General features: G+C 46.6%; 2 protein-coding genes across 3 annotated transcripts; both read left to right on the forward strand.

Moving 5' to 3' along the window:
- Positions 1-306: 306 nt before the first annotated feature.
- On the forward strand, positions 307-1,683 carry LOC140268802 (dual specificity protein phosphatase 18). The gene has a single exon (XM_072363787.1). It carries the CDS (start codon positions 837-839, stop codon positions 1,407-1,409), a length of 573 nt encoding a protein of 190 aa, XP_072219888.1. The 5' UTR covers positions 307-836; the 3' UTR covers positions 1,410-1,683.
- Positions 1,684-5,729: 4,046 nt separating this feature from the next.
- LOC140268493 (uncharacterized) lies at positions 5,730-13,056 on the forward strand. 2 transcript variants are annotated; one of them, XM_072363400.1, is made up of 2 exons: positions 5,730-5,850; positions 10,172-13,056. In XM_072363400.1, exon 2 carries the CDS (start codon positions 10,172-10,174, stop codon positions 11,972-11,974), a length of 1,803 nt encoding a protein of 600 aa, XP_072219501.1. In that variant the 5' UTR covers positions 5,730-5,850; the 3' UTR covers positions 11,975-13,056. The 2 variants fall into 2 exon arrangements, with proteins under 2 accessions (XP_072219501.1, XP_072219502.1); XM_072363401.1 differs by lacking the exon at positions 5,730-5,850 and adding an exon at positions 9,830-9,876.
- Positions 13,057-14,544: the final 1,488 nt, after the last annotated feature.

Raw genomic sequence — 14,544 nt, forward strand, 5'->3', positions numbered from 1 at the left:
AGGTTAGGTCAGGTTAGGTTAGGTTAGGTTAGGTTAGGTTAGGTCAGGTTAGGTTAGGTTAGGTTAGGTTAGGTCAGGTTAGGTTAGGTTAGGTTAGGTTAGGTCAGGTTAGGTTAGGTTAGGTTAGGTTAGGTCAGGTCAGGTTAGGTTAGGTTAGGTTAGGTTAGGTCAGGTTAGGTTAGGTTAGGTTAGGTCAGGTCAGGTTAGGTTAGGTTAGGTTAGGTTAGGTCAGGTTAGGTTAGGTCAGGTTAGGTCAGGTTAGGTTAGGTTAGGTTAGGTCAGGTTAGGCCCGTTATGCTGACACATAACGCTGTGAATGCCACAGCCTCTAATGTTCTGGATCAAAGTTTCGTGTTATCAGTTTGCTGATATCTGACCATGTTTGTTTGTTTTGTTACTTCTGTGATGTGTTGTTCTTTTTCAGATGGTAGTTTTTCATCTCACCTGCCGACCCGCTCACCTGCCGACCCGCCCACCTGCCGACCCGCTCACCTGCCGACCCGCCCACCTGCCGACCCGCTCACCTGCCGACCCGCTCACCTGCCGACCCGCTCACCTGCCGGCCCGCTCACCTGCCGGCCCGCTCACCTGCCGACCCGCCCACCTGCCGACCCGCCCACCTGCCGACCCGCTCACCTGCCGACCCGCTCACCTGCCGACCCGCTCACCTGCCGACCCGCCCACCTGCCGACCCGCTCACCTGCCGACCCGCCCACCTGCCGACCCGCCCACCTGCCGACCCGCTCACCTGCCGACCCGCCCACCTGCCGACCCGCTCACCTGCCGACCCGCTCACCTGCCGACCCGCTCACCTGCTGCAGTTCCTCAGAGATCGGATGTCGCTGTCTCAGGTCACACCAACACTCTTCCTCAGTGGCGCCGATGGCGCCCTGAACGCGGCGCTCGTGTCACAGAAAGGCATCACTCTGATTGTCAACGCCACACTGAACCACACCTGCCCCGCCTACCCGGGCGTGGAGTGTGTGCGCGTCCCCGTCTGCGACCTGCCCAGCGCCCGCCTCGGCGACCACTTCGATCGTGTGGCTGAGCGGATCCATAGCAACCGTGCAGGAGGCACACTCGTGCACTGCGCCGCCGGGATGAGCCGCTCCCCGGCGCTGGTGATGGCGTACCTGATGCGTTATCGGGCTGTGACGCTGTGCCAGGCTCACCGCTGGGTCCAGGAGAGCCGACCCTTTGTCCGGCTGAACGCCGGCTTCTGGGAGCAGCTGCTGCAGTACGAGCGGCGGCTGTACGGCCGCAACACGGTCCGAGTGGCCGCGGAGCCGCAGCCCAGTCCCAGGCCGGCGCGGGCGATGCCACCTAACAGCCGGTTAGCCTTCAGACCCAGCTCACCTGTGATGTCACGCTCTCAGGTGATGAAGTCAGCAAAAAAAACCAGAAGATAATCCACATCATTGTCTAACAAACAGCAGTGAGTGGGCGGAGCTGTTTACCTGCTGACTGGGTCCTGTTACACCTGGACCAGGTGGGACGTTTCAGACAGATGTTTGTTTGTTGGTCCAAACTTCTGGAGGTGAACTGAAGGTCATCCTGCTGACAGATTCTCTCACTGACACACAGTCCTGATCAGCTTCATTCTTTATGTTTTACATAAAAACAGGAAGCAGCTGCAGAGATTCACTGAAACATGTTCAAACCTGAACATAAACCCAGAATCTGAGGCAGAAACAGAGTTTTTATCAGTTCTCAGCAGCTTTAAAGTGAATCTCTGGTCTGAGCTCCTTTATTCTCCAACACAGCCTGAACCCTCTGAGACCAGCTTTCTGTCATTTCTATAAGGAGTCTTCAGGAATAGTTCTCCAGGCTTCTTGAAGGACATCCCAAAGCTCTTCTTTGGATGTGGGCTGCCTTTTGTTCCGTTCTCTGTCAGATGATCCCACACTGCTTCAATAATGTTGAGGTCCGGGCTCTGGGGAGGATTCATCCCTCCATAAGACCTGTTGCCACTGATTTTCAGTCCACTTCTTGTGTCATTTGGCACAGCTCAGCCTTTTCTCCCTGTTTCCCTTCCTTAAGAACGGCTTCTTGACAGCCACCCTTCCATGGAGCCCATTTCTGATGAGGCTTGGGCCAACAGTAGATGGATCAGCTGAAGGTCCAGATGCATCTCTCAGGTCCTGTCAGGTCACAGCTGGATTTTTTCCTCTTTCTTAAGGACATCACTTTCAGATCCTGTTCATCTGCTGGAGATAGTTTTTTAGGCCTGACACTTCTTCTTTTGTCCTCCACTTGTCCAGTTTCCTCAAATGTTTTAAGGACACACTGCACACCATGCTGAGATATGCCAAGTTTTCAGCTAATAGCTCTTTGGGAATCACCTTGTTGCTGCAGAAATCCTATTTTCTGTCTGTCAAACTGTGTTTTCTTTGCTGTTTTTCATAGATGCAGCTAAAGAAATGGGAACAAATGATGTGTCTTTGTGACAGGCTGCTGGTAACAAAGAGCCTAAAGATCCAGTTTAAAATGGCTTCTTTGCTAAGTTGTCTGTTCTGTGTCGACACAACACTGGTTCATCCCTTGAGTTAGGAGCCTTTTTTCTGCCTGAAGGGTTCAAAGGTCAGAGTTCAGTGGCTGAACAAAGAAAAAACCTCTGAAAATGCTCAGGAACAAGGACTGAAGATGAGGGAAAAAGCAGAAAATGTCCAAAGAAAAACTGTGAAAGAGCTTCAGAAAGCTGCAGAACTGTTGATCAGGACACTTTAAAGGTTTCAGAAAGCTGCAGAACTGTTGATCAGGACACTTTAAAGGTTTCAGAAAGCTGCAGAACTATTGATCAGGACACTTTAAAGGTTTCAGAAAGCTGCAGAACTGTTGATCAGGACACTTTAAAGGTTACAGAAAGCTGCAGAACTATTGATCAGGACACTTTAAAGGTTTCAGAAAGCTGCAGAACTATTGATCAGGACACTTTAAAGGTTTCAGAAAGCTGCAGAACTGTTGATCAGGACACTTTAAAGGTTTCTGAAAGCTGCAGAACTATTGATCAGGACACTTTAAAGGTTTCAGAAAGCTGCAGAACTATTGATCAGGACACTTTAAAGGTCACAGAAAGCTGCAGAACTATTGATCAGGACACTTTAAAGGTTACAGAAAGCTGCAGAACTATTGATCAGGACACTTTAAAGGCTTCAGAAAGCAGCAGAACTATTGATCAGGACACTTTAAAGGTTACAGAAAGCTGCAGAACTGTTGATCAGGACACTTTAAAGGTTTCAGAAAGCTGCAGAACTATTGATCAGGACACTTTAAAGGTTTCAGAAAGCTGCAGAACTGTTGATCAGGACACTTTAAAGGTTTCTGAAAGCTGCAGAACTATTGATCAGGACACTTTAAAGGTTTCAGAAAGCTGCAGAACTATTGATCAGGACACTTTAAAGGTTTCAGAAAGCTGCAGAACTATTGATCAGGACACTTTAAAGGTTTCAGAAAGCTGCAGAACTATTGATCAGGACACTTTAAAGGTTTCAGAAAGCTGCAGAACTGTTGATCAGGACACTTTAAAGGTTTCAGAAAGCTGCAGAACTATTGATCAGGACACTTTAAAGGTTTCAGAAAGCTGCAGAACTGTTGATCAGGACACTTTAAAGGTTACAGAAAGCTGCAGAACTATTGATCAGGACACTTTAAAGGTTTCAGAAAGCTGCAGAACTATTGATCAGGACACTTTAAAGGTTTCAGAAAGCTGCAGAACTGTTGATCAGGACACTTTAAAGGTTTCTGAAAGCTGCAGAACTATTGATCAGGACACTTTAAAGGTTTCAGAAAGCTGCAGAACTATTGATCAGGACACTTTAAAGGTCACAGAAAGCTGCAGAACTATTGATCAGGACACTTTAAAGGTTACAGAAAGCTGCAGAACTATTGATCAGGACACTTTAAAGGCTTCAGAAAGCAGCAGAACTATTGATCAGGACACTTTAAAGGTTACAGAAAGCTGCAGAACTGTTGATCAGGACACTTTAAAGGTTTCAGAAAGCTGCAGAACTATTGATCAGGACACTTTAAAGGTTTCAGAAAGCTGCAGAACTGTTGATCAGGACACTTTAAAGGTTTCTGAAAGCTGCAGAACTATTGATCAGGACACTTTAAAGGTTTCAGAAAGCTGCAGAACTATTGATCAGGACACTTTAAAGGTTTCAGAAAGCTGCAGAACTATTGATCAGGACACTTTAAAGGTTTCAGAAAGCTGCAGAACTGTTGATCAGGACACTTTAAAGGTTTCAGAAAGCTGCAGAACTGTTGATCAGGACACTTTAAAGGTTTCAGAAAGCTGCAGAACTGTTGATCAGGACACTTTAAAGGTTTCAGAAAGCTGCAGAACTATTGATCAGGACACTTTAAAGGTTTCAGAAAGCTGCAGAACTGTTGATCAGGACACTTTAAAGGTTTCAGAAAGCTGCAGAACTGTTGATCAGGACACTTTAAAGGTTTCAGAAAGCTGCAGAACTGTTGATCAGGACACTTTAAAGGTTTCAGAAAGCTGCAGAACTATTGATCAGGACACTTTAAAGGTTTCAGAAAGCCGCAGAACTGTTGATCAGGACACTTTAAAGGTTTCAGAAAGCTGCAGAAGTGTTGATCAGGACACTTTAAAGGTTTCAGAAAGCTGCAGAACTGTTGATCAGGACACTTTAAAGGTTACAGCAAAGGCTGGAAGAAATGAGGACTGGGTCTGGACTCTGGATCAGGACTTTTGAGAATCTAGTTTCATAAAGCAAAAGGATTTAACCAAACCTCGGTTGGTCTCCACCTCTGACTGATGAAGGTTCATTTTGAACCAAACTGCAGCAGAAGCTCCATCAACAGATCAGTAAACTGAACTGTGACTGTTACAGAGGAGTAAAACCAAAATGAATTGTGTACATTTCCTTTCTCAGAGTCTTCAGAGAACATCTCTCAGCTGAACGTCATCACAGGAGTTTGACCTGGTCTTATTTCCTCTGCGCAGTTCGGATGAAGAAGGTTCAGAAGCTGATGCTGAATCATTGATAACTGTGTCTCACCTGTGTAACTGTGTTTGGGGCCTCACCAGATCAGCCCCAGGTGAGCTGTGAACTCTCCCAGCAGGAGGATGTCATGTTATATATAAATAAATATAATAAATATATCAATTCAATATGTTTATTTGTCATATACACAGACAGTTATTATTGGGTAACGAGAATTTTACCTTGCAACCTTTTTTTAAAAAAAAGGGGAAATATATTGAATACAAAATATAAAGTGCTAAATATGCAAAAAAGCGGTGTGCAAATGTGCAGAAATTGCAAATACTTCATGATTCCGAAGCCTGATGGGCTGGGGATAAAAACTGCTTGTCTGGAAATCCTTGCTTTCACACTCCTGCAGCTTCTGCCGTTTGTCACGATCAACGAGCACTAAAATGTAACAGTAAAAACGGGCGGTGTCGGGAGCGCGCCGCAAACACGTTCGCCACTAAAAAAGGTCAGTGAATAAAGTTTTGGAGGGAACTGACTGATTGAGTTGTGCAGGTGAAGGAAGCAGCCAATAAGGATTTAACGGCATACAGGTGGTAAAGGGAAGCATTAACACATAAAAAGGTTCCGGTATAGCTTTATTAATTGAGTTAGATATTCTTTTTCATAGCTTTCTAACAGGTCCATTACCGGTAAACTGGGCGGAACTAAAGTTTTACTGTCCCCCACCGGAACTTCACAGTGGGACATCCGGCGGAAGTACACACGTTTAACAGCGTTAGCTTGAGTTGTGTCGCGGCTCAGCTGGATATTTGAGTGTTTTCAGTCCCGATGTGTTCAGCTCTCTGTATGTCTGCTGGTGACACAGACCGAAAGCTGCTCCCCACAGGTACGTCACACTTTCACGCGCCTCTTCTCCGCACATCACAGCCAGACTCACTCATTCTGTTTCACAGAATCTGCCGCCGTCACGTGAGGACTGCTGCTTCCTCACTTTCACACGTGTTGCTTTGAGTTTTCTGACTCTGAATGTTTCCCTTTTACAAGATTCTCATTTTCTTTGTGTTTGATCCAAATGTCAGACCAGCTGACTGGGAACATCCGACATCTTTATTATTACCGAGTTTTAGATTTTATTATTATTGACTTTATGGACGGGTGACCTGATGGACGGGTGACCTGATGGACGGGTGACTTTATGGACGGGTGACTTTATGGACGGGTGACTTTATGGACGGGTGACCTGATGGACGGGTGACTTGATGGACGGGTGACCTGATGGACGGGTGACTTTATGGACGGGTGACTTTATGGACGGGTGACCTGATGGACAGGTGACTTTATGGACGGGTGACTTTATGGACGGGTGACTTTATGGACGGGTGACTTGATGGACGGGTGACCTGATGGACGGGTGACCTTATGGACGGGTGACTTTATGGACGGGTGACCTGATGGACAGGTGACTTTATGGAAAGGTGACTTTATGGACGGGTGACCTGATGGACAGGTGACTTGATGGACGGGTGACCTGATGGACGGGTGACCTGATGGACGGGTGACTTGATGGAAAGGTGACTTGATGGACGGGTGACTTTATGGACGGGTGACCTGATGGACAGGTGACTTTATGGACGGGTGACTTTATGGACGGGTGACTTTATGGACGGGTGACTTTATGGACGGGTGACTTTATGGACGGGTGACTTGATGGACGGGTGACCTGATGGACGGGTGACCTGATGGACGGGTGACTTTATGGACGGGTGACCTGATGGACAGGTGACTTGATGGACGGGTGACCTGATGGACGGGTGACCTGATGGACGGGTGACTTGATGGAAAGGTGACTTGATGGACGGGTGACTTGATGGACGGGTGACTTTATGGACGGGTGACCTGATGGACAGGTGACTTTATGGACGGGTGACTTTATGGACGGGTGACTTTATGGACGGGTGACTTTATGGACGGGTGACTTTATGGACGGGTGACTTGATGGACGGGTGACTTTATGGACGGGTGACTTGATGGAAAGGTGACTTGATGGACGGGTGACCTGATGGACGGGTGACTTGATGGACGGGTGACCTGATGGACGGGTGACTTGATGGACGGGTGACCTGATGGACGGGTGACTTTATGGACGGGTGACTTGATGGACGGGTGACTTGATGGACGGGTGACTTGATGGACGGGTGACTTGATGGACGGGTGACTTGATGGACGGGTGACTTGATGGACGGGTGACCTGATGGACGGGTGACCTGATGGACGGGTGACTTTATGGACGGGTGACTTGATGGACGGGTGACTTGATGGACGGGTGACCTGATGGACGGGTGACTTTATGGAAAGGTGACTTTATGTACGGGTGACTTTATGGACGGGTGACTTTATGGACGGGTGACTTTATGGACGGGTGACTTTATGGACGGGTGACTTTATGGACGGGTGACTTTATGGACGGGTGACCTGATGGACGGGTGACTTTATGGACGGGTGACTTTATGGAAAGGTGACTTGATGGACGGGTGACCTGATGGACGGGTGACTTTATGGACGGGTGACTTTATGGACGGGTGACTTTATGGACGGGTGACTTTATGGACGGGTGACTTTATGGACGGGTGACTTGATGGACGGGTGACTTGATGGACGGGTGACCTGATGGACGGGTGACCTGATGGACGGGTGACCTGATGGACGGGTGACTTTATGGACGGGTGACTTTATGGACGGGTGACTTGATGGACGGGTGACTTGATGGAAAGGTGACTTGATGGACGGGTGACTTTATGGACGGGTGACTTGATGGACGGGTGACCTGATGGACGGGTGACTTTATGGACGGGTGACTTTATGGACGGGTGACTTGATGGACGGGTGACCTGATGGACGGGTGACCTGATGGACGGGTGACTTTATGGACGGGTGACTTTATGGACGGGTGACTTTATGGAAAGGTGACTTTATGGACGGGTGACTTGATGGACGGGTGACTTTATGGACGGGTGACTTGATGGAAAGGTGACCTGATGGACGGGTGACTTGATGGACGGGTGACTTTATGGACGGGTGACTTGATGGACGGGTGACTTGATGGAAAGGTGACCTGATGGACGGGTGACCTGATGGACGGGTGACTTTATGGACGGGTGACTTGATGGACGGGTGACCTGATGGACGGGTGACCTGATGGACGGGTGACTTTATGGACGGGTGACTTGATGGACGGGTGACCTGATGGACGGGTGACCTGATGGACGGGTGACTTGATGGACGGGTGACTTTATGGACGGGTGACTTTATGGAAAGGTGACTTTATGGACGGGTGACTTGATGGACGGGTGACTTTATGGACGGGTGACTTGATGGAAAGGTGACCTGATGGACGGGTGACTTGATGGACGGGTGACTTGATGGACGGGTGACTTGATGGACGGGTGACTTTATGGACGGGTGACTTGATGGACGGGTGACTTGATGGAAAGGTGACCTGATGGACGGGTGACTTTATGGACGGGTGACTTGATGGAAAGGTGACCTGATGGACGGGTGACCTGATGGACGGGTGACTTTATGGACGGGTGACTTGATGGACGGGTGACCTGATGGACGGGTGACCTGATGGACGGGTGACTTGATGGACGGGTGACTTTATGGACGGGTGACTTTATGGAAAGGTGACTTTATGGACGGGTGACTTGATGGACGGGTGACTTTATGGACGGGTGACTTGATGGAAGGGTGACCTGATGGACGGGTGACTTGATGGACGGGTGACTTTATGGACGGGTGACTTGATGGACGGGTGACTTGATGGAAAGGTGACCTGATGGACGGGTGACTTGATGGACGGGTGACTTGATGGAAAGGTAACTTGATGGACGGGTGACCTGATGGACGGGTGACCTGATGGAAAGGTGACCTGATGGACGGGTGACTTGATGGAAAGGTGACCTGATGGACGGGTGACTTGATGGACGGGTGACTTGATGGACGGGTGACTTTATGGACGGGTGACTTGATGGACGGGTGACTTGATGGAAAGGTGACCTGATGGACGGGTGACTTGATGGACGGGTGACTTGATGGAAAGGTAACTTGATGGACGGGTGACCTGATGGACGGGTGACCTGATGGACGGGTGACCTGATGGACGGGTGACCTGATGGACGGGTGACCTGATGGAAAGGTGACTTTATGGAAAGGTGACTTTATGGACGGGTGACTTGATGGACGGGTGACCTGATGGACGGGTGACCTGATGGACGGGTGACTTGATGGACGGGTGACCTGATGGAAAGGTGACTTTATGGAAAGGTGACTTTATGGACGGGTGACTTGATGGACGGGTGACCTGATGGACGGGTGACTTGATGGACGGGTGACCTGATGGAAAGGTGACTTTATGGAAAGGTGACTTTATGGACGGGTGACTTGATGGACGGGTGACTTTATGGACGGGTGACTTTATGGACGGGTGACTTTATGGACGGGTGACCTGATGGACGGGTGACTTTATGGACGGGTGACTTGATGGACGGGTGACTTGATGGACGGGTGACTTGATGGAAAGGTAACTTGATGGACGGGTGACTTGATGGACGGGTGACCTGATGGACGGGTGACCTGATGGACGGGTGACTTTATGGACGGGTGACTTGATGGACGGGTGACCTGATGGACGGGTGACTTGATGGAAAGGTGACTTGATGGACAGGTGACTTTATGGACAGGTGACCTTATGGGCAGGTGACCTTATGGACAGGTGACCTTATGGGCAGGTGACCTGATGAACGGGTGACTTTATGGACGGGTGACTTGATGGACGGGTGACCTGATGGACAGGTGACCTTATGGGCAGGTGTATTCTGCCTCTCATCCTCTGTGACTGAGTTGGATTGAGCGGGTTTAGAATGAATGGATGGAGCTTATTAATCATTGTTTCCTGTCAGCAGCATAAACTCATTTACATATTCTGACTCGTGCTGGTGTTCGTTTTATAAATCATATACTTTGTATTTTATATGAAATGTGTCTTTTTTAACAAAAACTTTTCTTGTTTAGTTTTATAACGCCAGAATATTGAGCTATTATGTAAATTACTTTCTAGCGTCAGCCGTAATAATCACATCAGCTGGTCCCGTTATTGTCTCTTAGAATTTCACTTTGTACAGAACTAAGTACTTTTCTTGCCCCTCCAGATGTCCAACATGTCATTGTCCAGCAGCTCTCTAACCAGGAGAATAACTCCACTCTGGACCAAGAGGAACCAGAACCTAAGCACACAAGAGGAACAGGAGGAACCAGAACTTCCACTAATTAAAGAGGATCAAGACAAATCAGAACCATCACAGATTAAAGAGGAACAGGAGGAACCAGAACTTCCACTAATTAAAGAGGATCAAGACAAATCAGAACCATCACAGATTAAAGAGGAACAGGAGGAACCAGAACTTCCACCGATTAAAGAGGATCAAGACAAATCAGAACCATCACAGATTAAAGAGGAACAGGAGGAACCAGAACTTCCACTAATTAAAGAGGATCAAGACAAATCAGAACCATCACAGATTAAAGAGGAAGTGGAGGAACCAGAACTTCCACCGATTAAAGAGGAACAGGAGGAACTCTGCACCAGTCACTTTGCACTGAAGCAGGAGAATGATACCTTTATGGTGACTGTTCATCAAGAGGAAAGTGGCCACAGTCAACCAGAACCAAGCAGTGACCAGCTCCCCTCTCAAAACTCAGCTGTAGTTGACATCCAAGATCAAGAAGAAAGCAAGTTTGCAAACTCAGGATCAACTAAAAATGCTAAACTGAAACCAAAGAGAGACAAAAATGAAAGTCACAGTAATGATGTAGAGAACCCTCCCATGTCAGAGAGTCAGTGCAACGCTAGCGCAGGTAAAACATCTCTGACATGTGATGTTTGTGAAAAAGCCTTTAAGTATCAGTCCCAGTTGAAAAAACATTACAGAATCCACACAGGTGAGAAACCATATTGTTGTGAAGCATGTGGGAAAAGTTTCTGTTACAGCAGTAACTTGGTTGTCCACATGAGAACTCACACAGGTGAGAGGCCATATTCCTGTGAAACATGTGGCCAGTGTTTTGTTGATGGCAGTCATTTGATCGCCCACACAAAAACCCACACAGGAGAGAGACAATATTTTTGTGAAACTTGCGGTAAATGTTTCAGACGTAATTATTCTTTGTTGTGCCACATGAGAACTCACACAGGTGAGAGGCCATATTCATGCGAAACATGCGGGAAAAGTTTCTGTTACAGCAGTCAGCTGTTTGTCCACATGAGAACTCACACAGGTGAGAGGCCATATTCATGCAAAACATGCGGGAAAAGTTTCCGTTACAGCGGTCAGCTGATTGTCCACATGAGAACTCACACAGGTGAGAGGCCATATTCCTGTGAAACATGCGGGAAAGGTTTCATTGATGATAGTCATTTGATGGTCCACAAGAAAAGTCACACCGATGAGAAGCCGTGCCTGAGTAACATCTATAAAAAAAACCAGTCGTCACTGAGTCATCGCAAAGGAAAAGACTCGGACGGAGAACAGTTTTTTTGTGAAACTTGTGGGAAGTGTTTCAGTCAAAGGGAATATTTGAGTATTCACATGAAATTTCACACAGGGTTAAAACAATATTCTTGTAAAATATGTGGGAAACAGTGCAGTCAAAGTGGCGATTTGTTACGCCACATGAGAACTCACACAGGTGAGAAGCCATATTCCTGCGAAACATGTGGGAAAAGTTTCAGATATAGTGATAGCTTACTGTACCACAAGAGAACTCACACAGGTGAGAAGCTGTATTCTTGCCAAGTATGTATGAAAAGTTTTAGTAAGAATAGTCGTTTGATGGTTCACATGAGAACTCACACCGGTGAGAAGCCTTATTCCTGCAAAACATGTGGAAAAAGTTTCAGCCAGAATGGTCATTTACTCGTGCACATTAGAACTCATACGAGGGAGACGTTGTAGTTCTGAAACATCTGTGGGGAAAACTGACCAAAGAACCCATGCTTGAGCAGAACTTTTAGTGTAGATGTGCTTAGAGAATTATGAGGATCATGGTTCCAATCGTATTCTCATCCCTGAATTTAGATGTTTTACAAGACCGATGCATTCTAATACCAGAGCTGGTTCACTTGAACAATAACACTAATATTATAAATTAGAAATTACCAGGTTACAATGGCAATTGTATAGCAAAGGGCACCATCAAAATAGATAGAAAAACAACAATGTTCATACTATTGGCTGGTTAAACTTAAATGTTTGGCTGGTTATTGTTGTGGGTGATGACGCGTAAAGCTACATGAGGCTGTAGTAAACTACACCACAGCCGTTATATCTGTATAAATGAATCAAACGAAAACGGCTTTATCCTGGATCACAGTCATGTCTCCGGTGCCAGGATGGAAAATAAGTGGTTTGTTGATAAAGTTTTAAAGTCTTTAAAATCAGCAGCAGAAGCACAGCTCAGCTGTCTTTGTGCATGTGTGCGTGTAAATAAGGGGGGGGGTTGGAGAAGTTAAGATTTTACATTTCTATATGATAAAAGATAAAAATGATGATGGATTAACATGTTTTACAGTGTTTAGCAGGGCTAGCTGTAATGACAGCTGTGGTAAATAAATTCTACCATCATGAAGCTGCCGTTTCTGTGGATCTAAAGACCTCCGCTGACCTGGTCAAACGTCTGAATCTGGAAACTTACACTGAAGCCTGAGACCTCCTGGTTTAGTTTTTCAGTCTGAAACAGGATGTCCAGGAATGGTCGTGGCGTTCCATGCAGTGAAGCCGTTCTCCACGTGCAGGTTCTGTTGGTGGCAGTCAGTAGAAGGTGCTGAAATTTAAACAGAATCAGAGTTAGCTGTTTTCCTCTTTGCAGATTAAGACAAACATTCTTGAGTCTTGTATTTTTGGTTTGTAGCATATTGTTTTACATGATTCCTCTTTGTCTTTGTGATGTCACCAACTTTATCTGAGGCTTTAGAGATGACTCAGCACATTACAGTATATGTACAAAGTGGTGTTTTTAAAAGCTTTTATGGAAATAAACTGGCTTTTTTCTGTCCGTTTCAGTGCTGTTCTTTATGTTTGCAAAGCTGAATCTCGTCTCTGCTCAGACACAGAAACAACTTGAGTTATCTTTGCATTGGGTTTAGCCTGGAATCTGCTGAGATGGATGATGGATGGAACAGGGCCATAGGGTCACACTCAGAAGAGAAAAGATTATTTTTTTGTTTCCCATGTTGAGAATAAAGTACAAATATTAATAATAGTGCAAGTGGTAACCATGGATACAATGTATTTCAGTTTGACGAAACGTCATCCATGTTTGTGTTTTATCGTATCTATTTAAAGTACTTTTACATATTATCACCCTGTGTTAAAAGAAAGAATTTCCTGCTTTCTGAAGAATAACTTCACCGATTAATTTTGTTTTAATCCTAATTATTTGATTTAGGAATTACAACTTTTTTCTTAAAATATTTCAGCTTTCTGCAGAGTTAAAATGGGTTCAGGTTGCTGGTTCTGACTGAGGTCCAGGACATGTCTTCTGTACAGCAGCCAGCAGGTGGCGACATTCAGTTCGAAGTCTGTTCGTTGTCCGGACAGGACAATATCTGAGTGTGAGCAGCAACAATGTCTTCAGCTCAGCATCTGAGAGAGTTTATCAGCCAGCGACTAACTGCTGCTGCTGAAGAAATATTCACAGAGTTTGAGAAAACCATCGTCCAGTACGAGGAAGAGATCGACCGCCAGCGCAGACTGCTGGAAATCACCTGGAAACCCCGAATAAACTCCCACACAGCAGGTACGGAACACCGTGATGGGCTGAATGATCTAACGATTTGAAGACAGGGCCAATTTTACATCCCTACTGCTAGCTTCCTTCTGTTCTCTGCTAGCTTCCTTCTGTTCTCTGCTAGCATCCTTCTGTTCTCTGCTAGCTTCCTTCTGTTCTCTGCTAGCTTCACTCTGTTCTCTGCTAGCTTCACTTTGTTCTCTGCTAGCTTCCTTCTGTTCTCTGCTAGCTTCACTCTGTTCTCTGCTAGCTTCCTTCTGTTCTCTGCTAGCTTCCCTCTGTTCTCTGCTAGCTTCACTCTGTTCTCTGCTAGCTTCACTCTGTTCTCTGCTAGCTTCCTTCTGTTCTCTGCTAGCTTCCCTCTGTTCTCTGCTAGCTTCCTTCTGTTCTCTGCTAGCTTCCCTCTGTTCTCTGCTAGCTTCACTTTGTTCTCTGCTAGCTTCCTTCTGTTCTCTGCTAGCTTCACTCTGTTCTCTGCTAGCTTCCTTCTGTTCTCTGCTAGCTTCCCTCTGTTCTCTGCTAGCTTCACTCTGTTCTCTGCTAGCTTCACTCTGTTCTCTGCTAGCTTCCTTCTGTTCTCTCCTAGCTTCCTTCTCAGCTAACAAGCCGACTGATTTCCATTAAAATTCCAACATGTTTTTTTCCTTTGTGTTTCTTCCGCTGATGTAGATCAGTCACCTCTGCAGAAGTCTCTCTTGGTTAGTTTGGTAACGCACAACTCAGGAGGAAGGTTTGA

This window comes from Leuresthes tenuis, unplaced genomic scaffold (genome assembly GCF_036924035.1).
Source record: "Leuresthes tenuis unplaced genomic scaffold, fLeuTen1.0.hap1 SCAF_14, whole genome shotgun sequence".
NCBI classification, from domain to species: domain Eukaryota; kingdom Metazoa; phylum Chordata; class Actinopteri; order Atheriniformes; family Atherinopsidae; genus Leuresthes; species Leuresthes tenuis.